This window comes from Engystomops pustulosus, chromosome 6 (assembly GCF_040894005.1).
Source record: "Engystomops pustulosus chromosome 6, aEngPut4.maternal, whole genome shotgun sequence".
NCBI lineage: Eukaryota > Metazoa > Chordata > Amphibia > Anura > Leptodactylidae > Engystomops > Engystomops pustulosus.
Genome location: NC_092416.1, coordinates 14,257,028 through 14,284,269, shown reverse-complemented (window position 1 = coordinate 14,284,269; position 27,242 = coordinate 14,257,028). Strand labels below are relative to the sequence as shown.

The window sequence follows — 27,242 nt, the reverse complement described above, 5'->3', positions numbered from 1 at the left end:
GAGAATATAACATTATTAAGTTTTCAATGTTTTGTTCTTACTTTAAATGAAATATATTTCTGTATTTTTAATGTTTTTTTTTTTCGATAGACAAGACAAGAAGTCTTTTCTGTGCCAAAATAATGTCAATGTGAACTAAACTGCGGTAGACATCACCCCCCCCCCCCACTCCCTCCCGTCCGCATAATTGCAAAGTAAAATATACATCAGCCTGAATTCTGTTTGTCACAGTACATACAATTGTTGGTCAAAGGCTAAACGAAGCGCTCGTTTAGCCCAAAATGGTCCGTCGCCTTCTGCCTCTTGCACACTGTCTGTCGTACTGAAACTTTGAATAAAGAAGGAACATATCGGTGAGTGCTGCCTTGCGTTATTCTTATTGAAGTCTGGATATCACTGATTGGAGAGCGCACCTCCGTATAATCGTGATTGTGACCTGCTTCCTGTTCGGCTACAGGATGTAGTATGGTGAAGAGGTGGGGCTAGTGACTCATTGGGGGGGGGGGGGGATTTACTAATTGTGGCGCAAGGACGAGTGTCAGCATCGGAGATCAGTCTCCGGAAAGCACAGCCCGATGTATTAAAGTGGTGCACAGAATGGAACTAATCAGTAGTGCGCCAGAAAAATGGCGACAGTAATGAAATGTGCGCCCAAATCTTACATGCGCTGCGCCTTAATTTTGCTCTCTGACCAATTTTTTCCTGGTCCATTGTGCGCCTAAATTTGAGCCCAAAAATGCCGGCAAAATACGCATAAATGTGACGAATAATGTGGAAAAGTTAGGCCACGCCCACTTGCGCAAAAAAACCCCAACAATTCTGCGCCCAAAAAAAAAACGTAAAATGTCCCCCATTATGTATATATTGCTACATACAATTATATAAAACATCAACTGTGTCTTTTATGAGGTCTCTTCACTTTCATTCCAGTAGGGAGCAGCTCCAAAAAGTTGCACAATGACCCAAAAAATTGAGAGCACGGGTGCACATCCATCATACACAGAATTAGATACAAAATACAATTGTTACATTAAATTTTACAGAAAATATTTACTATAATAAAGTTTCCTTACACATTATCAAACAATAACCTTTATCCTGTAACTCACCATTCCCAGATTCCCCGTGTACGGATGCACACACATATCCTGGAGGACAAGTCACGCTGCTGCCGGAGCAGGAGGAAGACGTTAGAGACATACACTCCGTACACGAGAGAGCGGCACCTAAGGAGATGTCACCCATCAGTCTCATCAGCACCTATCATATATACATACAGGACCTACCATGGAGAGGAGATGTAAGATCTGCACCTATCATATATACATACAGGACCTACCATGGAGAGGAGACGTAACATCTGCACCTATCATATATACATACGGGACCTATCATATATACATACAGGACCTACCATATATACATACGGGACCTATCATATATACATACAGGACCTACCATGGAGAGGAGACGTAACATCTGCACCTATCATATATACATACGGGACCTACCATGGGGAGGAGAGGTAACATCTGCACCTATCATATATACATACAGGACCTATCATATATACATACAGGACCTACCATGGGGAGGAGACGTAACATCTGCACCTATCATATATACATACGGGACCTATCATATATACATACAGGACCTACCATATATACATACGGGACCTATCATATATACATACAGGACCTACCATGGAGAGGAGACGTAACATCTGCACCTATCATATATACATACGGGACCTACCATGGGGAGGAGAGGTAACATCTGCACCTATCATATATACATACAGGACCTATCATATATACATACAGGACCTACCATGGGGAGGAGACGTAACATCTGCACCTATCATATATACATACGGGACCTATCATATATACATACAGGACCTACCATGGAGAGGAGACGTAACATCTGCACCTATCATATATACATACAGGACCTACCATGGAGAGGAGAGGTAACATCTGCACCTATCATATATACATACAGGACCTACCATGGGGAGGAGACGTAACATCTGCACCTATCATATATACATACAGGACCTACCATGGGGAGGAGACGTAACATCTGCACTTATCATATATACATACAGGACCTATCATATATACATACAGGACCTACCATGGAGAGGAGACGTAACATCTGCACCTATCATATATACATACAGGACCTACCATGGAGAGGAGACGTAACATCTGCACTTATCATATATACATACAGGACCTATCATATATACATACAGGACCTACCATGGAGAGGAGACGTAACATCTGCACCTATCATATATACATACAGGACCTACCATGGAGAGGAGACGTAACATCTGCACCTATCATATATACATACAGGACCTATCATATATACATACAGGACCTACCATGGGGAGGAGACGTAACATCTGCTCTACAGGGACTAATTCTTCAGATTATCAATCATGTTTTTGGATTATATTGTAATATTACATTACTGTTATTATCATCCTTGTTAACGTTTAAAAAAAAAAAATATGCAACTAAAATTGAAAATAAAAGGATGTGTCCTATGTTACCTGTTGGAGAACACTTACCTGTGGCTGTCAGAGCTGAGAGGAGGCTCACGATTGCGAGGAGGGAAGTCATTGTTCTGCTCCGGGAGACTTAATTCTAGTGAAATGTGATCACACATGGGAAGTTCTGCATTTATTTTATTTGGGAGGGGCGTGGGAGGGTCTTAATTTCCAGGAAAGGTAACCCCCGTCACTGAGAAATTAAATCTACAAGTACGAGATATTAACCTTATACATGCTGCACTACCTTTATACCTGCTAGTGACAGTTGACGGGATAAGTCGTCTTAATTAACCAGTTATTAGGACATTCAGACGATCTATATCATCCTGCAGTTATAGTGTCACACAGATGGACGATCATCAAGGTCATTACACCCAAAACCTCACATAGTTGTCCCTGCACAGGGATTGCCGTGATCGGTCGTCACATCTCACTGAACAGTCATAGCTAAAAGAAGAGAAAGTAAAAGAAAGAAAGAAAGAAAGAAAGTATCTGGTGCTCAGCAGCTCCGATCTCCTCATTCCTCACTGGAGATCGGATGTAAGAGTTGTCTGAAGTGATTTGTGCACACACCTCCCTATATACTTGATAACCCCTTATGTTTCCCGGTTAACCCCTTCAGCTGTTACCTCCTGGTTACTTGTAATGTTTTACTACAAAGCAGAGTTGACAAACAACCCAAAAGTTGTTATGCATAATTTAAAGGGGGTAGTTTGACAAAATAGGGGGATTTATGCATGTTTCTGATATACAGGGGGTCCCCTACTTAAGGACACCTGACTTACAGACAATCCATAGTTACATACGGACCCCTTTGCCCACTGTGACCTCTGGTGACCTCTCTGGATGTTACTATAGTCCCAGGCTGCAATGATCATCTGTAAGGTGTCTGTAATGAAGCTTTATTGATAATCCTTGGTCCCATTACAGCAAAAAATGTTGAAAATCCAATTGTCACTGGGGCAAAAAATAAATTTGGTCTGGATCTACAATTATAGAATATACAGTTCCGACTTACATACAAATTCAAGTACAAACCCAAGGAACCTATCTTGTACGCAACCAGGGAACCGCCTGTCTAAGCCTTTTGAAACTTATATGTAATAAAAGGATGTTTAAAAAATGATACCAAGAAAAAATATGGTAAATGTTATTTAGTAATTAATTTGGATGCCTCAACGATTTGACTGCAAAGGGAGAATATTCCAAACATTAAAAAAAATGCCAATTTTTCAAATTTTTGGTAAATTTCAAGTTTTTTTAAATAAACACATAACATCTGGACCACAATTTACAACTATAATAAAGTATAATATGTAATAAAAAACCATCTCAAAATCCCTAGGATATGTTGAACCATTCAAAAGTTATTACCAGATAAAGGGGTGCATGTCAGATTTCAGTGGCGTAACTAGAAACTGATGCGCCCCAGTGCAAAGTCTGTGCCAGGCCCCCTACTATAATGTTTGGTTTATAGTTATAGTCTTCTCATATGGGAAAGTGACACCATAAGGGCCCCCTAAACCTCTGGGGCCCAGGTGAGATCGCAACCTCTGCACCCTCTCAAGTTACGCCCCTATCAGATTTGGAAAATGTGGCTCTGTCCTTAAGCTGAAAATGGCCTCTGTCGTTAAGAGTTGATAACTTATTAGGGCACATTTACTTACCTGTCCGATGAAGTTCCCTGAAAGTACATCGTCCGACGATAATTCATATCCTGCATGTGTCTCTTTCCCGCTTAGGTCCCCGGAGTTCACCTTCTTCTTCCTGGTGCTTATAGGTGCTTGGGCCTGCGACACAGTTAGAAAGTTAAATCCCACGCTGAGTCCAAATCAGTCGAATTGGCCGACAGAACACCCCCCTCCCCCAATTTGTGTCAAATGGAAGTAGCTGCGCCACAATCTGGTCACATATGACAAAATTCCAGCACAGACACCTGTAAATACCTGTCTAAACTGTGTAACCCCAAAAAAAGGTGCACAGTCCTGCGGAAGTTCAGTGCACAACCCTTAGTAAATGAGCCCCAATGTGTTTGAGATACATATTACTGAATAAATCAGCTTTGTCGCCCAAATCAAAAAGGAACCTGTCAGCAGGGTCACCTTGCAGTCTGTACACAGTGTTAGATATCGCCCTTGGAGAGATGTGTAATCAGACCATTGTGTATGTGAAGTAGCAGCAGGACTGTGAGATATAGATTTATATCCCAGAATTGTCGCCTTGTTAGGCTTGCGGGTTGTGGATCCACTGGACCACTGCAGACGATGACTCAAGCCACTACCTGGGACCGGAGTCTAAGTGGTACCCGGTTTTCACCAGAGCCCTCCACAAAGCGGGTTAGACAAGCTGCGTGGTGGTACCACCAGGTCGTTCCTCAGGCGTGACTTGTCTGCAGTGGCGGCCAAGGTTGAGGTACAAGAACGGCAATCAATCTCGTGGTCAAAGTCCAGGCACAGGGTCAGGGCAGGCGGCAGAGATGCAAAGTCAGAGTTCAATCCGGGGTCAGCAACAGGAGGTCCAAGAAGATGGGTACGGGAACACAGCACACAGGACAGCAACACGGAGGATCACTGGTACACGGGAACATGGAGGAGCTCAGGTAACACAGGAACACGGAGGGACACAGGAACGCAGGAGACACAGGAACGCAGGAGACACAGGAACGCAGGCTAATCGCAGTAAAGCTTTCTCTCAGGCTTTGAGGCACAAAGATCCGGCAGGGCTTGCAGGAAGAGGCAGGCTTATATAGAATTGGGCAATATGGCCAGCACCATTAATGGCGCGCTGGCCCTTTAAATCTGGAGAAGGAACCGCTGGCGGCGCGCTGGCGGGGGCGGGGCAGCACGGGTGAGCCCACGACCCGTGATATGGGTCACGGGACCACCCGTGACAGTACCCCCCACATCGGCCTCCCCCTCCTCTTGGGCTGGAGAAATTTCTGCAGGAGATCACGATCCAATATATTGTCCTCTGGCTCCACGACCTCTTTTCTGGTCCGAATCCCTTCCAGTCAACCAAGAAGAACCGCTTCCCCCTTACCATCTTCATGTCCAGGATCTCTTTTACCTCGTAGGTGTTGGTGGAGTCCGTCACTGGAGTGGGGTGAGGAACGTGCCGGAAGAAGCGATTCAGAATGACAGGTTTCAGCAGGGAGACGTGGAAAGAATTTGGGATATGCATAGTAGGAGGAAGGCGGAGTTTATACGCACTGGATTAATGCGCTGTAACACCTCGAAAGGTCCCAGAAAACGTGAGCCCAGCTTGTAACTGGGAATCTTCAAACGGACATACTTGGATGACAGCCACACTTTGTCACCTGGAGAGAATATGGGAGGAGACCTGTGTTTCTTGTCCGCTTGAGTTTTTGAGCGGGCGGACGCCTGAAGTAAAGACTGATGAGTCTGTTCCCAGATAGTTTTGAGGTCTTCTATCAACTCTTCCACAGGAACATCAGCAGACATGGAGAGAGGAAGAGGTGGTCGTGGATGTCTCCCATAGACAATGAAGAAAGGAGTGGCACCGGCAGACTCAGAGTCCAGGGAGTTGTAGGAGAACTCAGCCCATGGGAGCAGAGTGGACCAGTCATCCTGTCGGGCAGAGACAAAATGGCGGAGATAACAACCTAAGGTCTGATTAACCCTCTCGACTTGTCCATTAGACTGAGGGTGATACGCTGAGGAAAAGTCCAATTTCACCTGGAGTTGGCTGCACAGAGAACGCCAGAACCGGGAAACAAACTGAACTCCAAGGTCAGATACTATGTGCCGTGGAAGACCATGAAGCCGGAAGATGTGAGTGATGAACAGACTGGCTAGACGAGGAGCAGACGGTAGACCTGGCAGCGGAACAAAATGAGACATTTTGGAGAACCGATCAGTTACCACCCAGATGACAGTACTCCCAGAGGAACAGGGAAGGTCCGTGACAAAGTCCATGGCCACGTGAGTCCACGGGCAACTGGGTATGGGCAACGGCATCAGGAGACCGGCAGGTTTGAGGCGTGATGGTTTATTATGAGCACAAGAGATGCAGGAAGCCACAAAATCCAGTGCGTCTTGGACCAGATTCGGCCACCAATAATAATGAGAAATGAGGGCTAAAGAGCTCTGCACCCCAGGATGCCCGGCCACACGAGAACAATGTCCCCAAGTCAAAATCTTCTTCCGAAGAGCAGGTCGGAAATAATTCTTGCCAGGAGGGAGCTCTCAGAGGTCTACTGGAGCAGCCACAACCAGCAGTTCCGGAGGGATGATATGACAAAGAGTCGGTTCTTCCCCAATAACATCAGAGGCACGTGAGAGGGCATCTGCCTTGATGTTCTTCTCAGCTGGGCGAAAATGGATCAAAAAATTAAAACGTGAAAAGAAAAGGGACCAGCGGGCTTGTCTTGGATTGAGACGTTGAGCAGTTTGGAGGTACAGGAGATTCTTGTGGTCAGAATATAAACTGACCGGGTGACGAGCTCCTTCCAGAAGATAGCGCCACTCTTCCAAGGCAAGTTTAACAACCTGGTTTTCCCAATCTCCCATGGAGTAATTCCTCTCAGCCGCAGAGAAGGTTCTAAAAAAAGAAACCACAGGTAAGTGTTCGGCCTTTGGGCCCTTTCTGAGTGAGCACAGCTCCAGTACCCACGGAGGAGGCGTCAACCTCAAGTTGGAAGGGTTTCTCTAAATCTGGCCACGTCAGAACAGGAGCAGAGGCGAAGGCAGACTTCAGTCTTGAGAATGCTTCCTCCGCAACTGGAGACCAGTGTCTGGGATCAGCACCTTTTTCAGTTAGGGCCACAATGGGAGATACGAGGGAAGAGAAGTGAGGAATGAATTGCCGGTAATAATTTGCAAAACCAAGGAATCTCTGTATGGCACAGAGTCCCACTGGGCGAGGCCACTGAAGTACCGCAGACAACTTGGTTGGATCCATCTGTAGGCCTTTATCGGAGATTATGTATCCTAGAAACGGAAGGCTCTTCTGATGGAATTGGCACTTCTCCAGTTTAGCATAGAGACGATTGGCTCTTAGGCGCCTAAGAACTTGCCGTATATGCACTTGATGAGACTCCAGATCAGGAGAGAAGACCAAGATGTCATCTAAGTAGACAACAACACAGGTGTATAGCAGGTCTCGGAAAATGTTGTTCACGAATTCCTGAAACACTGCAGGCGCATTACACAGTCCAAAGGGCATGACCAAAGGCGGTCTTCCATTCATCGCCCTTCCGGATGCGGATAAGATTATAAGCCCCTCTAAGGTCCAATTTAGAGAAGACTTTAGCTCCACGGAGGCGGTCAAAGAGTTCCGTGATTAAAGGCAATGGATACCTGTTCTTTATTGTCACCTTATTGAGGCCCCGATAGTCAATGCAGGGACGAAGAGAACCATCTTTCTTGGCCACAAAGAAGAAGCCGGCACCAGCAGGAGAAGAGGATTTGCGGATGAACCCCTTCTGGAGATTCTCCTTGATGTAGGCCGACATGGCCGCAGTTTCAGGCACAGACAGCGGGTAAACTCGACCTCGTGGCGGGGATGTCCCTGGCAGCAGTTCAATAGGGCAATCATATGGACGATGCGGTAGCGAGGTCTCCGCTTGCTTTTCAGGGAAGACATCAGCATAGTTCAGGTAAGCAGCAGGAAGACCCTTCAGAGACTTGAGAGACAAGGAGGAAGGTATAGTAGAGACTGGACGGAGAGCGGGACTGGCATCCAGGACCCCAGCGAAGAACCTCCCCAGTCTGCCAGTTAAGAACAGGTGCATGTCTCTGCAGCCACGGAAGTCCCAATAGGACAGAGGAAGTGGAGCAGGGGAAGTACGTAGAAAGACAGTCTCTCCAAATGCAGGGCACCAACTTGCAGACACAGTGGTTCAGTGCGATACTGAACTGGATCAGAGAGAATCTGACAAATGACCGAAGAGATGACCAGGGGCTTGTCGAGGCGGATCACTGGAATGTGATGCTGCGAGACCAGTGCAGCATCCACAAAATTTCCTGCGGACCCGGAGTCCAAGAAGGCACACACTTGGAACTGGCTGCTCGTACCAACACAGAGGAGCACAGGAATGGTCAAACGTGGAGAAGCTTCGCACACACCTAGGGACGCTTCTCCCAAGAACCCTAAGTGGTGGCACGTCCTGATGAAGTGTTTAGGACTCGCACAATAGAGGCAGAGGTCTCCCTGTCGTCTTCTGTTGCGTTCCTGGGAAGACAGTCTGGCTCTGTCCACCTCCATAGGCTCTTCGGCAGAAGGTACAACCGGTGACTGGAGCGGCCTCTGGAAGACAGGAGCCAGGCAAGGAAGACGTCTTAGACAAGCTTGAAGCTGCTCGAGGAGAGATTCTTCGGTGCGCTCTCTAAATCACACGTCTATCCGGGTGGCCAGAGAGATTAGACCACTCATAGTGGATGGCAGATCACGAGCGGCCAGAGCATCTTTAAAATGGGAGGAGAGTACCTTTTTGAAAGCTGCGGACAGGGCCGCGTCGTTCCAAGAGAGCTCCGAGGCCAGGGTACGGAACTTCACGGCATACTCTCCAACAGATGAATTGCCCTGACGCAGATTCAACAACGCAGTCTCAGCAGAGGAGGCCCGTGCTGGTTCTTCGAAAACAGACCGGAATTCTGCCAGAAATGCCAAGAGTAGCAGTGACCGGGTCGTCTCTGTCCCAAAGCAGAGTAGCTCAGGCCAGGGCTTTCCCGGAGAGAGGCTGAGGATAAATGCCACCTTGGAACGCTCCGTGACGAATTGGGACGGCATGAGCTCTATGTGTAAAGAACACTGGGTGATGAAGCCCCTGCATAGCTTGGGATCCCCGACATACTTGCCGGGCATAGAAAGACGTAGCCTGGGTTCGGTAGCAGGAAGGACAGCAGGAGTAGCAGGAGTTACAGGAACAGCTTTAGGGACCCGTTGCTGATGCTGGGTAGTTAGCAACTGTTGCAGCATGGCAGTGACTTGCTCCAGCTGTTCGCGCTGTGCGGCAATCTGCCGGGATTGATGCATCACAATCGTAGAAAGATCAGGCCTACTGGGAGACGGAACCTCAGCGGGATCTATGGCCGGATCTTACTGTCAGGCTTGCGGGTTGTGGATCCACTGGACCACTGCAGACGATGACTCAAGCCACTACCTGGGACCAGAGTCTAAGTATTACCCGGTTTTCACCAGAACCCACCGCAAAGCGGGTTAGACAAGCTGCGGCGTGGTACCACCAGGTCATTCCTCAGGCGTGACTTGTCTGCAGTGGCGGCCAAGGTTGAGGTACAAGAACGGCAATCAATCTTGTGGTCAAAGTGCACGCACAGGGTCAGGGCAGGCGGCAGAGATGCAACATCAGAGTTCAATCCGGAGTCAGCAACAGGAGGTCCAAGCAGAGAGGTACGGGAACACAGCACACAGGACAGCAGCACGGAGTAACACTGGTACACGGGAACATGGAGGAGCTCAGGTAACACAGGAACATGGAGGGATACAGGAACGCAGGAGACACAGGAACGCAGGAGACACAGGAATGCAGGAGACACAGGAACACAGGCTAATCGCAGTAAAGCTTTCTCTCAGGCTTTGAGGCACAAAGATCCGGCAGGGCTTGCAGGAAGAGGCAGGCTTATATAGAATTGGGCAATATGGCCAGCGCCAATTAATGGCCCTTTAAATCTGGAGAAGGAGCCGCGCACCCTAGCAGTCGGGGACGCACGCGGACCGCGGAGGGGAGTGAGCCGGGAGCCGGGCCAGGTGAGACGCGCTGGCGGCGCGCTGGCGGGGGCAGGGCAGCACGGGTGAGCCCGCGACCTATATCGACCACCCGTGACACGCCTCTTTAAGTGCAATGGAGCCGTGTCCTCACACTGCTGTTCTCTTTAGCTGTGCTCTTAGAAAGTTGCACTGAATTGCTGTCCCTCCCCTCTGTATGACTGTTGTAGGATTCAAACAAAAATCTGCCAGAACTTTTGCAGAGAACTAAGAGCACGTCAGTGTTAGGACACGAGCTGTATATTAATTTGAGGGGCTGTATATTAATTTAAAGGGCTGCATATTCATTTGAGGGACTGTATATTAATTTGATGAGCTTTATATTAATTTGATGGGCTGCATATTAATTGAGGGGCAGTATATTAATTTGAGGGGCAGTATATTAATTTGAGGGGCCGTATTTTAATTTGAGGGGCTGTATATTAATTTGAGGGGCAGTATATTAATTTGAGGGGCTGTATATTAATTTGAGGGGCAGTATATTAATATGATGATCTGTATATTAATTTGAGGGATTGTATATTAATTTGAGGGGCAGTATATTAATTTTAGGAGCCGTATATGAATTTGAGGGGCAGTATATTAATTTGAGGGGCAGTATATTAATTTGAGGGGCTGTATATTAATTTGAGGGGCAGTATATTAATCTTAGGAGCCGTATATGAATTTGAGGGACAGTATATTAATTTTAGGAGCCGTATATGAATTTGAGGGACAGTATATTAATTTGAGGGGCACTATATTAATTTGAGGGGCAGTACATTAATTTTAGGAGCTGTATATTAATTTCAGGGGCAGTATATTAATTTGAGGGGCAGGATATTAATTTGAGGGGCAGTATATTTATTTTAGGAGCCGTAAATGAATTTGAGGGGCAGTATATTAATTTGAGGGGCTGTTTGTTAATTTGAGGGGCAGTATATTAATTTGAGGGGCAGTATATTAATTTTAGGAGCCGTATATGAATTTGAGGGGCAGTATATTAATTTGAGGGGCTGTATATAAATTTGATGAGCTGTATATTAATTTGAGGGGCAGTATATTAATTTGAGGGGCTGTATATAAATTTGATGAGCTGTATATTAATTTGAGAGGCAGTATATTAATTTGAGGGTCAGTATATTAATTTTAGGAGCCGTATATGAATTTGAGGGGCAGTATATTAATATGATGAGCTGTATATTAATATGATGAGCTGTATATTAATTTGAGGGGCAGTATATTAATTTGAGGGGCTGTATATTAATTTGAGGGGCTGTATAATAATTTGAGGAGCTGTATAATAATTTGAGGAGCTGTATATAAATTTGATGAGCTGCATATTAATTTGAGGGGCTGTATATTAATTTGAGGGGCTGTATAATAATTTGAGGAGCTGTATATTAATTTGATGAGCTGCATATTAATTTGAGGGGCTGTATATTAATTTGAGGGGCTGTATAATAATTTGAGGAGCTGTATATTAATTTGATGAGCTGCATATTAATTTGAGGGGCTGTATATTAATTTGAGGGGCAGTATATTAATATGATGAGCTGTATATTAATTTGAGGGGCAGTTAGAGATGAGCGAACATGCTCGTCCGAGCCTGATGCTCGGTCGAGCATTAGCGTACTCGAAACTGCTCGTTGCTCGGACGAATACTTCGCCCGCTCGAGAAAATGGCAGCTCCCGCCGTTTTGCTTTTTGGCGGCCAGAAACAGAGCCAATCACAAGCCAGGAGACTCTGCACTCCACCCAGCATGACGTGGTACCCTTACACGTCGATAGCAGTGGTTGGCTGGCCAGATCAGGTGACCCTGGGATAGACTAGCCGCTGCCCGCGCTGCTCGCATCATTCTGTGTCTGGAGGCCGCTAGGGAGAGAGCTGCTGCTGGTCAGGGAAAGCGTTAGGGTGTTCTATTAGAATAGTGTTAGGCAGGAGTGATTCTACAAGAACCCAACAGCCCTTCTTAGGGCTACAATAACGTTATACTTTTTTTTTTTTATTTGCAGCTAGTACCATATTGTGAGGAATTTGCAGGGGGACTTGCTACCGTTGTGTTTAGCTCTTAGTGACACACATATCCACCTCAAACACCAAAGTGGGAAAATTTATTAGGGGTTTGATTTCAATTAGGCACAGTCTGCCATTTACTTTTTATTTTACGTTTATTTTTTTAATAACTCAGCGTCATCTCATCTTGCATAGTAGTGTGCTTTCATACTTGGCTAGAAAATAGCCATAGGAGAATCCAAACGGCTTACTTACGCCTACAGTAGCGTTATATATATTTGATTTCTGGTTGATCTGCTGGTGGCTGTACTTGCTGCAGTGCATCTACTAGCAAATTGTGAGCAATTTGTAGTGAGACTTGCGACCGCTGTGTTTTGCGCTTAGTGACGCACATATCCATTGCAAAGACCGAAGTGGGAAAATTTATTAGGGGTTGGAATTCAATTAGGCACAGTCTGCCATTTCCTTTTTTATTTTACGTTTATTTTGTTTAATAACTCAGCGTCATCTCATCTGGCATAGTAGTGTGCTTTCATACTTGTCTAGAAAATAGCCATAGCAATAGGATAGCATCGTTTGGTTTTAAAAACTAAAAAACACAAAAAAAAACAAAAAAACACAAAAAAAAGTTAAAAAAAAATTAAAGTTATAACTCTCATTTTAAAAATGTTTAACCCGAGGGTTAGGGGTAGAGGACGAGGGCGGGGATGTGGGCGTCCAACTACTGCAGGGGTCAGAGGCCGTGGTCCTGGCCGGGGTGAGACACCACCTGCTTATGAGGGAGCAGGGGAACGCCGCAGAGCTACACTCCCTAGGTTCATGTCTGAAGTTACTGGGACTCGTGGTAGAGCACTGTTGAGGCCAGAACAGTGCGAACAGGTGATGTCGTGGATTGCCGACAATGCTTCGAGCAATTTGTCCACCAGTCAGTCTTCCACGCAGTCCACCCATGTCACCGAAATCGGCACTCCTCCAGCTCCTGCACCTCAGCCTCCTCCCCCCCCAGTCTGCCCCCTCCCAGGAAAATTTGCCATTTGAACCGGCATACTCTGAGGAACTGTTTTCTGGACCCTTCCCACACTCACAAACCACTTGTCCGGTTGCTGCTGAGCAATTTTCCGATGCCCAGGTTTTCCACCAGTCGCAGTCTGTGGGTGATGATGACCTTCTTGACGTAGTGGAAGAAGTGTCTAAAGAGGTGTCCGACGATGAGGAGACACGGTTGTCAGACAGTGGGGAAGTTGTTGTCAGGGCAGGAAGTCCGAGGGGGGAGCAGACTGAGGGATCGGAGGATGATGAGGTGACAGACCCAAGCTGGGTTGATAGGCCGGGTGAACACAGTGCTTCTGAGACAGAGGAGAGTCCTCTACCAGAACAGGTTGGAAGAGGCAGTGGTGGGGCCAGACGGAGAGGCAGGGCCAGAGCTGGTGCATCAGCGCCAAATGTGTCAACTAGTGAAGCTCCCGTGGCGAGGGCTAGATTTTCCGAAGTCTGGAGGTTCTTTAAGGAAACACCGGATGACCGACGGACTGTGGTGTGCAACATTTGCCAAACCAGGATCAGCAGGGGTTCCACCACTACTAGCTTAACTACCACCAGTATGCGCAGGCATATGAATGCTAAACACCCCACTCAGTGGCAACAAGCCCGTTCACCTCCGGCCGTGCACACCACTGCTCCTTCCCCTGTGTCAGCTGATAGTCAGCCCCCTGCCCAGGACCCTGCCACAAAAACCCCATCGTCGCCTCCACGATCCTCCACAGCATCCACCAGCGTTCAGCTCTCCATACCCCAGACGCTGGAGCGGAAACGCAAATATAGTGCAACCCACCCGCACGCCCAAGCCCTTAATGTCCACATCTCCAGATTGCTTAGCCTGGAGATGCTGCCCTATAGGCTAGTAGAGACCGAGGCCTTTCGCAACCTCATGGCGGCGGCCGCCCCTCGGTATTCGGTCCCCAGCCGCCACAACTTTTCCCGTTGTGCCGTCCCAGCCCTGCACCAGCACGTGTCAGACAACATCATCCGTGCCCTGACCAACGGCGTTTCTGACAAGGTCCACCTGACCACGGACACGTGGACGAGTGCTGCCGGGCAGGGCCACTATATATCGCTGACGGCACATTGGGTTAACTTGGTGGAGGCTGGGACCGAGTCTGACCCTGGGGCTGGTCATATACTGCCGACGCCGAGGATTGCGGGGCCTACCTCGGTCCAGGTGTTTCAGGCCTACTATGCCTCCTCCTCCCACCCCTCCTCCACCTCCTCCTCCGAACTACCATCCATGGGCATGGCGCCATCAGTCGGTAGCTCTAGGCACAGCAGCAGTGCCGTCGCTAAGCGACAGCAGGCGGTGCTCAAACTGCTGAGCCTAGGCGATAAAAGGCACACCGCCCAAGAGCTATTACAGGGCATTCCACATCAAACTTGTTAACTTTGTCGCCACCCTGCTGTGTAATCCACAAAATATACTTGCAAACTTTTATCATTTACCGATATTATTTCAGCGCTTCTTGCGCATCTGTTTACATTCCCCTCACCCGCCATATCCTAAACTTATAAGAACGTTACTACACTTGATCTTATACAAAAGGTTCTTAGAAGTGCTGTTTGGGGAGTAGCCTAGAGACAGGGGCTTGGATTGGCGAAAGCTCACCTGGCAGCGGAGCGCCAGCTCCATGCGCATCATGCGCTTCTTGCGCATCTGTTTACATTCCCCTCACCCGCCATATCCCAAACTTATAAGAACGCTACTACACTTGATCTTATACAAAAGGTTCTTAGAAGTGCTGTTTGGGGAGTAGCCTAGAGACAGGGGCTTGGATTGGCGAAAGCTCGCCTGGCAGCGGAGCGCCAGCTCCATGCCAAGATCCAACTAACATAGTTTTAACTGCAGCACCTTTAATCTACTACTAGTTCACTGCCTCCATACATGTTCCCCTTATCAAACGAGCTGTGTCAGGCAGAAATTTGGGTTGTTTTCATGGCTTCCATGTTAACTTTGTCGCCACCCTGCTGTGTAATCCACAAAATATACTGGCAAACTTTTATCATGTACCGATATTATTTGAGCGCTTCTTGCTCACCTCCTTTGGTTCCTCTCTGCCACCCATTGGTTTGAAGCCTGAGTCCATTTAGGGTATGTCGCCATGCCACTCTCTAGCCTGCTGCCACTGCCTCTGCATGCCGTCCCCTATAGTGTCAGGGTCAATTATTGGATGTTTTAGATGCTATCTAGCTTCATTCTGTCACTCTGTCATGGCCATGCTGTTGCCCATAATTTTGGCATAATGGTGCGATTAAGCAGCCTCAGAGGCATCCATGCATGCTGCCCCTGCTGTTTCCTGTCCATTTCCGTGGTGTTTCCATCCTTTTCTGAGGTTCCCAGGTGTTTGGCCAAGCTTCCCTGTGCAGAGTCTTGGTCCCCTTGAAAAATGCTCAAGTCTCCCATTGACTTCAATGGGGCTCGTTATTCGAGACGAGCACTCGAGCATCGGGAAAAGTTCGTCTCGAATAACGAGTACCCGAGCATTTTAGTGCTCGCTCATCTCTAGGGGCAGTATATTAATTTGAGGGGCAGTATATTAATATGATGAGCTGTATATTAATTTAAGGGGCTGTATATTAATTTGCTGAGCTGTACATTAATTTGAGGGGCTGTATATTAATTTGAGGGGCTGTACATTAATTTGAGGGGCTGTATATTAATTTGAGGGGCTGTATATTAATTTTAGGAGCCGTAAATGAATTTGAGGGGCAGTATATTAATTTGAGGGGCTGTACATTAATTTGAGGGGCTGTATATTAATTTGAGGGGCTGTATATTAATTTTAGGAGCCGTAAATGAATTTGAGGGGCTGTATATTCATTTGAGAGGCTGTACATTAATTTGAGGGGCTGTACATTAATTTGAGGGGCTGTACATTAATTTGAGGGGCTGTATATGAATTTGAGGGGCTGTATATAAATTTTAGGAGCCGTATATGAATTTGAGGGGCACTATATTAATTTGAGGGGCAGTATAATAATTTGATGAGCTGTTTATTAATTTCAGGGGCAGTATATTAATATGATGATCTGTATATTAATTTGAGGGGCTGTATATTAATTTGAGGGGCAGTATATTAATTTGAGGGGCAGTATATTAATTTGATGGGCTGTTTGTTAATTTGAGGGGCAGTATATTAATTTGATGAGCTGTATATTAATTTGAGGGGCTGTATATTAATTTGAGGGGCTGTATATTAATTTGATGAGCTGTTTATTAATTTCAGGGGCAGTATATTAATTTGATGAGCTGTATATTAATTTGAGGGGCAGTATATTAATTTGAGGGGCAGTATATTAATTTGAGGGGCTGTATATTAATTTGAGGGGCAGTATATTAATTTCAGGGGCAGTATATTAATTTGATGAGCTGTATATTAATTTGAAGGGCAGTATATTAATTTGATGAGCTGTTTATTAATTTCAGGGGCAGTATATTAATTTGATGAGCTGAATATTAATTTGAGGGGCTGCATATTAATTTGATGAGCTGTATATTAATTTGATGAGCTGTATATTAATTTAAGGGGCAGTATATTAATTTAAGGGGCAGTATATTAATTTAAGGGGCAGTATATTAATTTAAGGGGAAGTATATTAATTTGATGAGCTGTATATAAATTTGATGAGCTGTATATTAATTTGAGGGGCTGTATATTAATTTGATGAGCTGTATATAAATTTGATGAGCTGTATATTAATTTAAGGGGCAGTATATTAATTTGAGGGGCTGTATATTAATTTGATGAGCTGTATATTAATTTGATGGGCTGTATATTAATTTAAGGGGCAGTATATTAATTTGAGGGGCTGTATATTAATTTGATGAGCTGTATATTAATTTGATGGGCTGTATATTAATTTAAGGGGAAGTATATTAATTTGAGGGGCTGTATATTAATTTGATGAGCTGTATATTAATTTGATGGGCTGTATATTAATTTAAGGGACTGTATATTAATTTGAGGGGCTCTATATTAATTTGAGGGGTTGAATATTAATTTGATGAGCTGTATATTAATTTGAGGGGCTGTATATTAATTTGATGAGCTGTATATTAATTTGAGGGGCTGTATATTAATTTGAGGGGCAGTATATTAATTTAAGGGGCTGTATATTAATTTGAGGGGCTGTATATTAATTTGAGGGGCTCTATATTAATTTGAGGGGCTGTATATTAATTTAAGGGGCAGTATATTAATATGATGAGCTGTTTATTAATTTGAGGGGCTGTATATTAATTTGATGAGCTGTATATTAATTTGATGAGCTGTATATAAATTGATGAGCTGTATATTAATTTAAGGGGCAGTATATTAATTTGAGGGGCTGTATATTAATTTGATGGGCTGTATATTAATTTAAGGGACTGTATATTAATTTGAGGGGTTGAATATTAATTTGATGGGCTGTATATTAATTTGAGGGGCTGTATATTAATTTGATGAGCTGTATATTAATTTGATGAGCTGTATATTAATTTGATGGGCTGTATATTAATTTAAGGGGAAGCATATTAATTTGAGGGGCTCTATATTAATTTGATGAGCTGTATATTAATTTGAGGGGTTGAATATTAATTTGATGAGCTGTATATTAATTTGATGTGCTGTATATTAATTTGAGGGGCAGTATATTAATTTGATGAGCTGTATATTTCTTTGATGGGCTGTATATTAATTTGAGGGGCAGTATATTAATTTATGGAGCAACTTGATATTAACCCAATAAGGACTCAGTGTTTTTACATTCATTTTTTCGCTTCCCGCCTTCTAAAATCTTTAACGTTGTCATTCTCCCGTGTACAGAGCTGTGTGAGGGTTATTTTTCTGCATAACAAACTTTACTTCTCAGTGACGCTATTTATTATTCCATGCCGTGTACTGGGAAGCTGGAAAAAATTTCAAATGTGGGGAAATTGGCGAAAAAACACATTTATTGGGGCACATTTACTTACCCGGCCCATTCGCGATCCAGCGGCGCGTTCTCTGCACAGGATTCGGGTCCGGCTGGGATTTAAGATGGTAGTTCCTCCGCCGTCCACCAGGTGGCGCTGCAGCGCCGAAAATAATCTTAACGCCCCGGAATGCACCATCCCATAGAAGGTGAAGGTGAGCGCTCCCCAAGCGACACATTTTCGGTTTTTAAATGCGGCGGTTTTTCCGAGTACGTCGGGTTTTCGTTCGGCCACGCCCCCCCGATTTCTGTCGCGCGCATGCCGGCCCCGATGCGCCACAATCCGATCGCGTGCGCCAAAAACCCGGGGCAATTCATGTACAAGCGGCGCAAATCGGAAATATTCGGGTAACACGTCGGGAAAACGCGAATCGGGCCCTTAGTAAATGACCCCCATTGTGTTTATTGCAGTATATGGCATTTTTGCATAGGATTCGTTACAATGGGGGTCATTTACTAAGGGCCCGATTCGCGTTATACTACAGGGAGCTGGCAGGCTATATACTACAGGGGCTGGCAGGTTATAAACTAAAAGGGGCTGGCAGGCTATATACAATGGGGCCAGCAGGCTATATACTACAGGGGGCTGGCAGGCTATATACTGCAGGGGCTGGCTATATACTGGGAGGCTGTGACCAATGCATTTCCCACCGTTGACTTATACTTGAGTCAATAGGTTTTCCCAGTTTTTGGTATTAAAATTAGGTAGAATGGATTGTCACAATGGATGATTGTGTTCTTCAAGTGCAATGTGTGTGTGTCCCAGGGCCGGTTCTAGGATTCAGTGGGCCCCTGGTTGACAGAGCCTCAGTGGGCCCCTTAGCAGTAAACTCATGTGGCGACATTGAAAAAATATAGAATTTCATGAATTAACCTCTTTGCGCTTTACACCGAACATGTACACATAGGGGCAGATTTACTTACCCGGCCCATTCGCGATCCAGCGGCGCGTTTTTTGCACAGGATTCGGGTCCGAACGGGATTTATGAAGGTAGTTCCTCCGCCGTCCACCAGGTGAAGGTAAGCGCTTCCCAAGCGACACTTTTTCGGTTTTTAAATGCGGCGGTTTTTCCGAATATGGCGGGTTTTCGTTCGGCTGCGCCCCCCGATTTCTATCGCACGCATGCCGGCGCCGATGCGCCACAATCCGATTGCGTGCGCCAAAATCCCGGGGCAATTCAGGTACAATTGGCGCAAATCGGAAATATTCGGGTAACACGTCGGGAAAACGCAAATAGGGCCCCAGTAGCTCTGTTTAACCCCTTTAGGCCCAGCGGTCACATGACCGGGCAGTCCTTCAGCACGATGCTGTAAGGAACGGAGAAGGGAGAACATCTCCCTTCTCCCTAGTGTCTCCGGGTGTCTCTGACACCTAGAGACCGTGTCCTGTGACTAGCGCTGGGCACACGGGACCTGCCCTCGCTGACGTCTAAAGTCAGTGAGAGGTCCCAGAGTAGTTATAGAGCATCTACCACCAGGATGGATGTGCTATCAGGTCTGTTTATGTGTTTGCTCTTTTGTATACTATATTTTTGGGCTGAGCAGTGAAATTACAGTCACTACATATAAGCTGCTGTGAAACTACACAACTCCATGACCTCTTCTCCACATGTAGTAAGCAGACATGGCAGAAAATGGCAGATAATGGCAGATAGGTCTCTCACTCCTTCTCTGGATTCTGTTCACACTCCTTTGCTTTGGACTTACTTGCAGTGGACTTACATGTTGTGGGAGGAGGCAGAAGGAGGGTCATGTGGGAGGCAGGATAAGCATATGGTGTTGATTCCGCTAGGATGCTTGGGAAGTTGCTTTATGCCGCCTGAAGCAAGATTTTCATCTTGCCTTGTGGCAGATGCGGCCCTGGACTGACCAGCATTATACAAAACATTTACTACCCCGAGGCGAAGTTCAGTCTCCCACTACATACATCACTATAAGGACAGAGATGTGGCTATTATTATTATTATAGAAAAAGTAAAGATCACTCCCCCAGGTATGAAATAATGCTATATACTCTCACAAATTTTATTTAGTCTAGGCATTTAACCCTATTATAGTCTAGTCAATGTGTATGGTTAATTACTAGGGTCCTCATGGGTCAACTATAACAACTATGGCAACAATAACATCACCTACAATGTTGAAAAAATGAATTTGCACATAAAGACAACACTATGGAAAAATTACCATATAGTAACACGGTGATAACTTTCGGCGTGTGGACTCACTAGTAGAGATGGGCGAATTTGTTAAGGTGGCATCAGTAGCAGCAGGAGCCCGCAGAGTGGCACCATGATATAGTGTGGAGGTGGCGGACAATTCCAGTCCCTGGTAAAGATGGTAGGAGGGAGATGGCGCAACTAGCAGCAGATGTGTGGCATCAGGCGGGTGGCAGCAGCAGAGTAGTGGCTGAGGCAGGTAGTTAGAACCCAGACTCATTTTCAACGTTTGGAGGAGGCGTCATGGCTGATCTAATCTGATGCATTAGGCATTGGTGAGTTAAAATCCTGGCCGATCCAAGCCTGATTCATCTTGACAAAGGTCAGTCTCTCCACATTATGGGTGGACAAGCGGGTTCTCCTGGGGGTAATGATGGCCCCCGCCACACTGAACACCCGCTCTGATGCCACACTACTGGCCGGGCAGGACAGCTTCTCTACTGCAAACTCCGCAAGTTGCGGCCACGCATCAAGTTTGGCTGCCCAGTAGTCCATGGGATCCTCTACCTCAGGTGGTAAAGTGCTGTCCAAGTAGGCCACCACCTGCTGGTGCAGGATCTGCTCCATGACCTGCTGCTGCTGCCGGTGGCGGCTACCCTCCTCACTAGGCGGGTGAAGGAAATTGCTCATTAAGGAATCCAAACTTAAGCGACTGTTGATGGAACTGCTACTGCTCCTAAACCCCAGCTCCCCACAGCAGCCGTAGTAGTAGTACGTAAGCAATGACTGCCAGGAATCCCCCGGTCAGACCTGACAGAGGATGGACAATGGCGCACATAGGCAGCGGACAACTGTGTGCTCAGTATTTCTCTATAGTATGCCAGTTGTTCCTTCCTCTCAGCAGCAGGAAAAAAGTCACCCATTTTGGACCGGTAGCGAGGGTCCAAGAGGGTGGAGAGCCAAAAGTCATCCCTATGCCGGATGTTGACTATTCGGTTGTCACTAGTTAGGCAAAGCAGCATGCTGCGGGCCATCTGCGCAAGTGACTCTGAGGGATTCCCGGTCTCCAGATACACAGTATACTGCCGAGGTGCTTCTGGGTCATCTGCCTCGTCTTCTACCTCCTCCGGATGCTCATGCTCCTCCTCTCCTGTCACCTGAGTAGAAAAAACACAAATTGCACCAGACTCTGCTTGTGCTCCATTGTCCTCCTCCTCCTCTTCCTCCAGTTCAGCCCCCACGGGACTCATGTGGCCATGAGATGTAGTCTCCACTTCTCCAGTGCCCTAACCAGACCGATTTTGCTGCATGAGTTCCAGGACATGAAGCAGTGGAATGACGTTATTCATCCCGCAGTCCTGGCGACTGACAAATAACATGGCCTCTTCAAAAGGCCTGAGCAAACGGCAGGTGTCACGCATGAGCTGCCAGTGGCTGACATCAAAGTTACACAGGGGAGTACTAAGGTCCGCTTGCACCATCGAAAAATCATTAATGGCTTTTCTCTGTTCATACAGGTGGTCTAACATATGGAGGCTGGAATTCCAATGGGTGGAAACATCGTATATCAGACTATGTTGGGGTAGGCCATTCTGGCGCTGCAACTTGAGGAGGGTGTGCTTGGCTTTGTAAGAATGGCTGAAGTGCGTGCACAGTTTCCTGGCCATTTTTAGAATGTCTTGCAGATGGGTGTAAGACTTCAGGAATTTGTTGACTACCAGATTGAACACGTGCGCAATGCAGGGCGCATGGACCATCCCTCCTCGGTGCAGCGCGGACACCATGTTCCTCCCATTGTCTGTCACCATGGTTCCGATTTTTAGTTGTCGCGGAGAAAGCCACACATTGATTTCTTCTTGCATGATGCGGAGAAGTTCCTCCCCTGTGTGACTTCGTTTGCCCAGGCAAACCGGGTGTAGAACTGCGTGACACCGCTGTGCCCTGCACATGTGGTATGATAGAGCAGCACTTACACTTGTGGAGGCTGAGGTGGTGGTGGAGAAGGAGGAGGCGGACACTGGTGCAGCAGCAGCAGTTTGGAGGAGAAAGCGCCGTCTCTTGTTGAAGTTGTTGGTGTGGCTGGGCGGGAAGCACATTCACCCAGTGGGCCGTAAAGGACATATACTGGCCCTGACCAAAATTACAGCTCCACACGTCCGCGCTGCCGTGCACCTTGGAAGAAACTGATAAGCTCAAGGACTGGCCCACCTTCTGTTGTACATATTGGTGAAGGGCTGGCACAGCCTTTTTGGAAAGAAAATGCGGCTTGGAACTCTCCACCTCAGTTCGGCACAAGCCATTAGTTCTCTGAAGGGTGCAGATTCCACAACTTGGAAAGGGAGGGACTGCAGTACCAACAACTTTGACAAGAGCACGGTCAGCTTCTGCACCTTAGGATGGGTGGACGCATAGAGTTGTCTTTTTGTAATCCCCTCGCTTAACGACTGCTGACGCCATGCGTAGTGAGGAGCAGGAGCATCTGGACCGGGAGATGATGTCAAAGACAAACAGCTCCCTTCAGCAGAGGTGCTGGAGCCTTGACTTGCTGAAACAGCATGTGTGCCACTAGGTGCTGCTGCTGTTGCTGCACCTGCAGGATGGACCGCAGCTGACACCCGTTTCTCCCAGGCCATTGGATGGTGACGCTGCATGTGTTGGCGCAGGACCGTAGTGCCAAGGTTAGCTCCCTGGCCACGCTTCACTTTCTGCCCGCAGATACGACATATACCCACGCTCGGCTCCTCTGGTGTCTTTACAAAAAACTGCCACACATGAGGTGGTAATTTTACCGCCAACACTCTGCACTGAGCAACTACTGCCACTGCTGCCTCGCTGAGCCCCTGTGCCACTGCTTATTTGCGCCTGCGAATCGGGATTTGTACCCCTTCGGACATTTGGCTCCCGTCCTCACACTGCTGCCACCCTGCTGACTCACAGCCACAGTAAGTAGTGACTTGCTGCCTGCTCCGCAAGTTGACACTCTCTTCGCCTGACGATGATGAATCCCCTGCTACACCCGGCTCCCAAGTGCGATCGGCTACATCATCGTCAATTTGCGTTTCCCAGTCACTGCTACTCTCCTCACCGATGTCAGTATGCACAGCCTGCCTACTGCTGGAAGCAGCGGAAGTCTGCCCCACCTCTTCACTGCCAAGCAGCTGCTGACTGTCCTCAAACACTTCGTCCTCGCTGAATAGTGGCGCGGAGCCCAGACCACCTAGTAGCTCTCTGGCTGCGGGAAAGGAACAGGTCAGAGCCTTGTTGAGGACAGGTGAGGGCCGCTGACCTGCTCCTGGGCCATGCCAACTAATTGTCGTATCAGAGGAACCTACGGACTCTTAGCTGGGGTTGTCAGATGGTATATTTGAGGAATTGGATGACCTAGTCAACCATTCAACAACCTTTGGGTTGTTGATCAACATACTGCCACTAGATGACAACGGCAGTTCTGGCCTCACAGAGTCACCCCTGCTGCGTCATCCTCTTACTGTGCTGCCACCTCTGCCTGCTCCACCTGCCACCTTTCTGTCTGAGATAGTGGTTTATAAACTACGTGGATTTGACACATAAATCTGGCTGTAAACTAGAGCCCCCAAAAGGTATTACAATGTCCGTTATACAGATGCCCCACAACTGACAGTGTAATTTCAGGGAAAAACACTGTATAAACTACGTGGATTTGAAACATGAATCTGGCTGTAAACTAGAGCCCCCAAAAGGTATTGCAATGTGCGTTATACAGATACCCCACAACTGACAGCTCACTACTGCAGATGCATGAATGTCAAACAGATTTCTTCCTATTCGATTTTGTCACTAAATAGAACTGCTATTGGGGGTATACAGATCCCCCTTAGAGAACAGCGAGGGATTGCAGCAAGAATCGCACAGCACAATAGCAGCAGCTGGACGCTACAACATGAAGTGTGAAGTGCTGAGATAGAAAATGGCTGGTTTTATAGAGCTGTGTGACATCACATAAGCCTGCCGCTCGCTGATTGGCTTACAGGTCTGCAGATGTCATCGGGGGTGTTCCTTTCTCCTTCCCAGAGTCCTCTGCCCCATGTAACACGTTGTTCTCGCGCCCATTTAGCAGAAACATGAGAGGAAAAAAAACAACTTCGTTCCCGCGAATCAGCATAAACTTCGGCTTCGTGGCGAATCAAATTTTTCCTGAAATTCTAACCGAAGTTACAATCATTAGAATCGATTTGCCCATCTCTAGCTGTAATGTATCACTTACAATTTACATTGATATCAATGTGATTTTTATGTCATCCATTATGTTCTGTTTAGGGAGGGATCCATTATCCGTGCATAATGTAGTTTTCCTACATTTCAAAAACACGCATGGATAACGGATCCGTGACAAAACTGACCATAACAGATGATATCATATGCATTGATGTCAATGGGAATTTGAAATGATACGTTAAACCTCTGTTATACCTCCATTCTTTATTTTGTGAATGGAGGGAAGGAACTTAACCATGCCAGATTTTCAGTTGTAATGGCTCGGCACTCGGTCACCCTCTCCTCATGTTCGCAGACAAGTGGTAATCTGGATAAATGAAGAAATCCCGGCACTTCGAGGTAGGTCATGATGAAGGCTCAGGCGGAACCGAAAAAACATGTTTTCCTATTGCGTATTGTAATTTGTTTATAAAGTTTTGTTAACAAGAGAAGAACATTTATTTTGACCTGCCTCGAAGTGCCGGAATTTCTTCATTTATCCATAATACCAGATTTTCAACCCAACTCTGCAATTTCAGGTAGCTCTAAGGAGATTATTCTTTGTCAAGTAACTGCAGCCATAGAAAAATATGCAGCTGCAAGGGTTAAAGTTTTTACTATATTAACATTAAATTCACAAAGTCGCTAAAACGAGAAAAGTCGCAAAAAAAAGACAATTTGCCTAGCTGAAAGTATGATACATGTGCCCCAAAGAGTTTTGAAAAAAAGTAATGAAAGAAAGCAGAAACTTTACAGCATTTAGAATTTTTAAAAACCTTTTTAAGACCAATTTGAAGTCTAAATCAGTGGCTCTTAAGCGCATAATTCATAGGGGTTTCCAATTTCTTAGTACAGTATATAAGACCTCTCCATAGGATCATCAATATTTGTACAGAGGAAGTCCAACAATTCAAGGACCCAAACTGATCATCCGAAACCAGCACTGAAGAATTCTCTTTAGTGGCCATTCCAGCGACTGCAACTCAAGCAAGTGAATTGAAAATCAGCTGCAGTTTTCAGCAGAATATGTAGACGTAGAACATGTCTGTACTATTTAGGGGTTGTTATGGAGAGGAGGTACATCCCAGGGTGGTCAATACTATTTTGATAGTCTGTTAGAGCCTCCATATGGACCCGGTCTGCACAGGTGCTCATCGGGGTAGTAAGACGAGTGCTGGTTCTATCAATCGTATGAAAGCAGGTTAATGTCTTCTTTGCTGTTGGGCCCTTCCTCTATGTACTGTGAGAAAGTGAGAGGTGAAGTGTGGGAGAACCACTATCTGTTCTACAGGCAGATAAACGGTACATGTAAAAGCCCTGGATTTGTCTGCAGTACCCCAAGGGTTAATGCAGACATGTAATAAGCAGCAGTAGTCAGTTTGGTCTATGTTGGCCTCGCAAGAATATAAATCTTTGTAATGTCCATAGTGGGCTTGCTCATTATGGAGTAGGGGTTACTCCATCCGGTCTTAGGTCCTCCGTAGCCCAGAGGTGCGGGTCACAGACCTCGTTAGAGCCTGACTTGGACTGCAGGACAGAAGCAGTAGGTGAGGCACTACCTGGAGAGCTGAAGGCTGGTCTGAGTTCACACATCAAAGGTACCTGAGTGTCTCCTGTTATACTGCTGGCCAAGAGCGGATGCCTTCGCAGCCAGGTGCATGTATAGTTAGGTTCTGTTGCCGTATTAGGCAGTGCCCAGCCAGGCAGGGTTTATTTTTACATGTGCCTAATCCAAGGCTGAGTTTGTGTTTTGACAAAGAAGTGTGAATAAAACACTTGATTTGGACTTAAACTCTAAGTTTCCCTGCTTCCTGCACTGCTACAAGGCATCTACCAGAGCAATTCCCCACAGTACACACTGCAAATCTTCCTCTTCCATGATTTATCTGATGGGTTTTATAGAACCAAATTTTGCTACAATGAAAAAAAAATAAACAAAAACATGACAATATTTAGAGGACTTACTTGTTGCTATAAGAGTTGAGAAAAGGCTCAAAAACCCATAAAAGGACTTCATGATGAGATTGTCCAGTTCTGAGAAGTCGTCTCCGAGCATCAAGAACTTGGCAGTATTTAAGTATAACATTTTATAGGTGGGACGTATAGTAGGAGGATCTCTATTATGTTTCTCAATATTTCCTGTTGTAGTAAAAGTTTTGCAGGTACTATAAATTCAACACAAAACTCCAGTAAAATCTATGGGCTGTATAGTAACTTGTTTTTTTTTTACTTAAAGCAACAGAGAAGTAGAAGATTTATCAAGATCACAAATCCCCAAAGCCTCGTTCTATATTCTCAAGGATTGAAAATCACTGAAAACCATTTGATATTGAGGTACAGTAAAGCTGCAAGATCTTCCAATTGGTCGACAAAGAAAGGTCTCTGGAAACCAAGAAGGTGGGAAGTTGATTAGTGAATATATATGAGTAAAAAGGTACCCAGTGTCGGATTGGTTCTACCATAGTACCAGGGGATCTTATCTCACGCTAGTCTCCAGAGGTCCCTCAGAAGACAACCCAATGTAGAATCTAAGGTT

At 46.1% G+C, this 27,242-nt stretch overlaps 1 protein-coding gene across 2 annotated transcripts in view; it reads right to left on the bottom strand.

Moving 5' to 3' along the window:
- LOC140065474 (uncharacterized) overlaps positions 1-26,763 on the bottom strand; it is a 40,758-nt gene extending 13,995 nt beyond the window's left edge. Inside the window, exons 1-2 of one of the 2 annotated variants that reach the window (XM_072113072.1) lie at positions 26,672-26,763; positions 1,110-1,226 (exon numbers count right to left, since the gene is read on the bottom strand). In XM_072113072.1, coding sequence (XP_071969173.1) covers positions 1,110-1,226; positions 26,672-26,762 — 208 coding nt within the window. In that variant the 5' untranslated portion in view covers position 26,763. Of the gene's footprint in view, positions 1-1,109; positions 1,227-2,587; positions 3,014-26,671 lie in introns of those variants that run through there. The other variant, XM_072113074.1, reaches the window with a different exon arrangement.
- Positions 26,764-27,242: the final 479 nt, after the last annotated feature.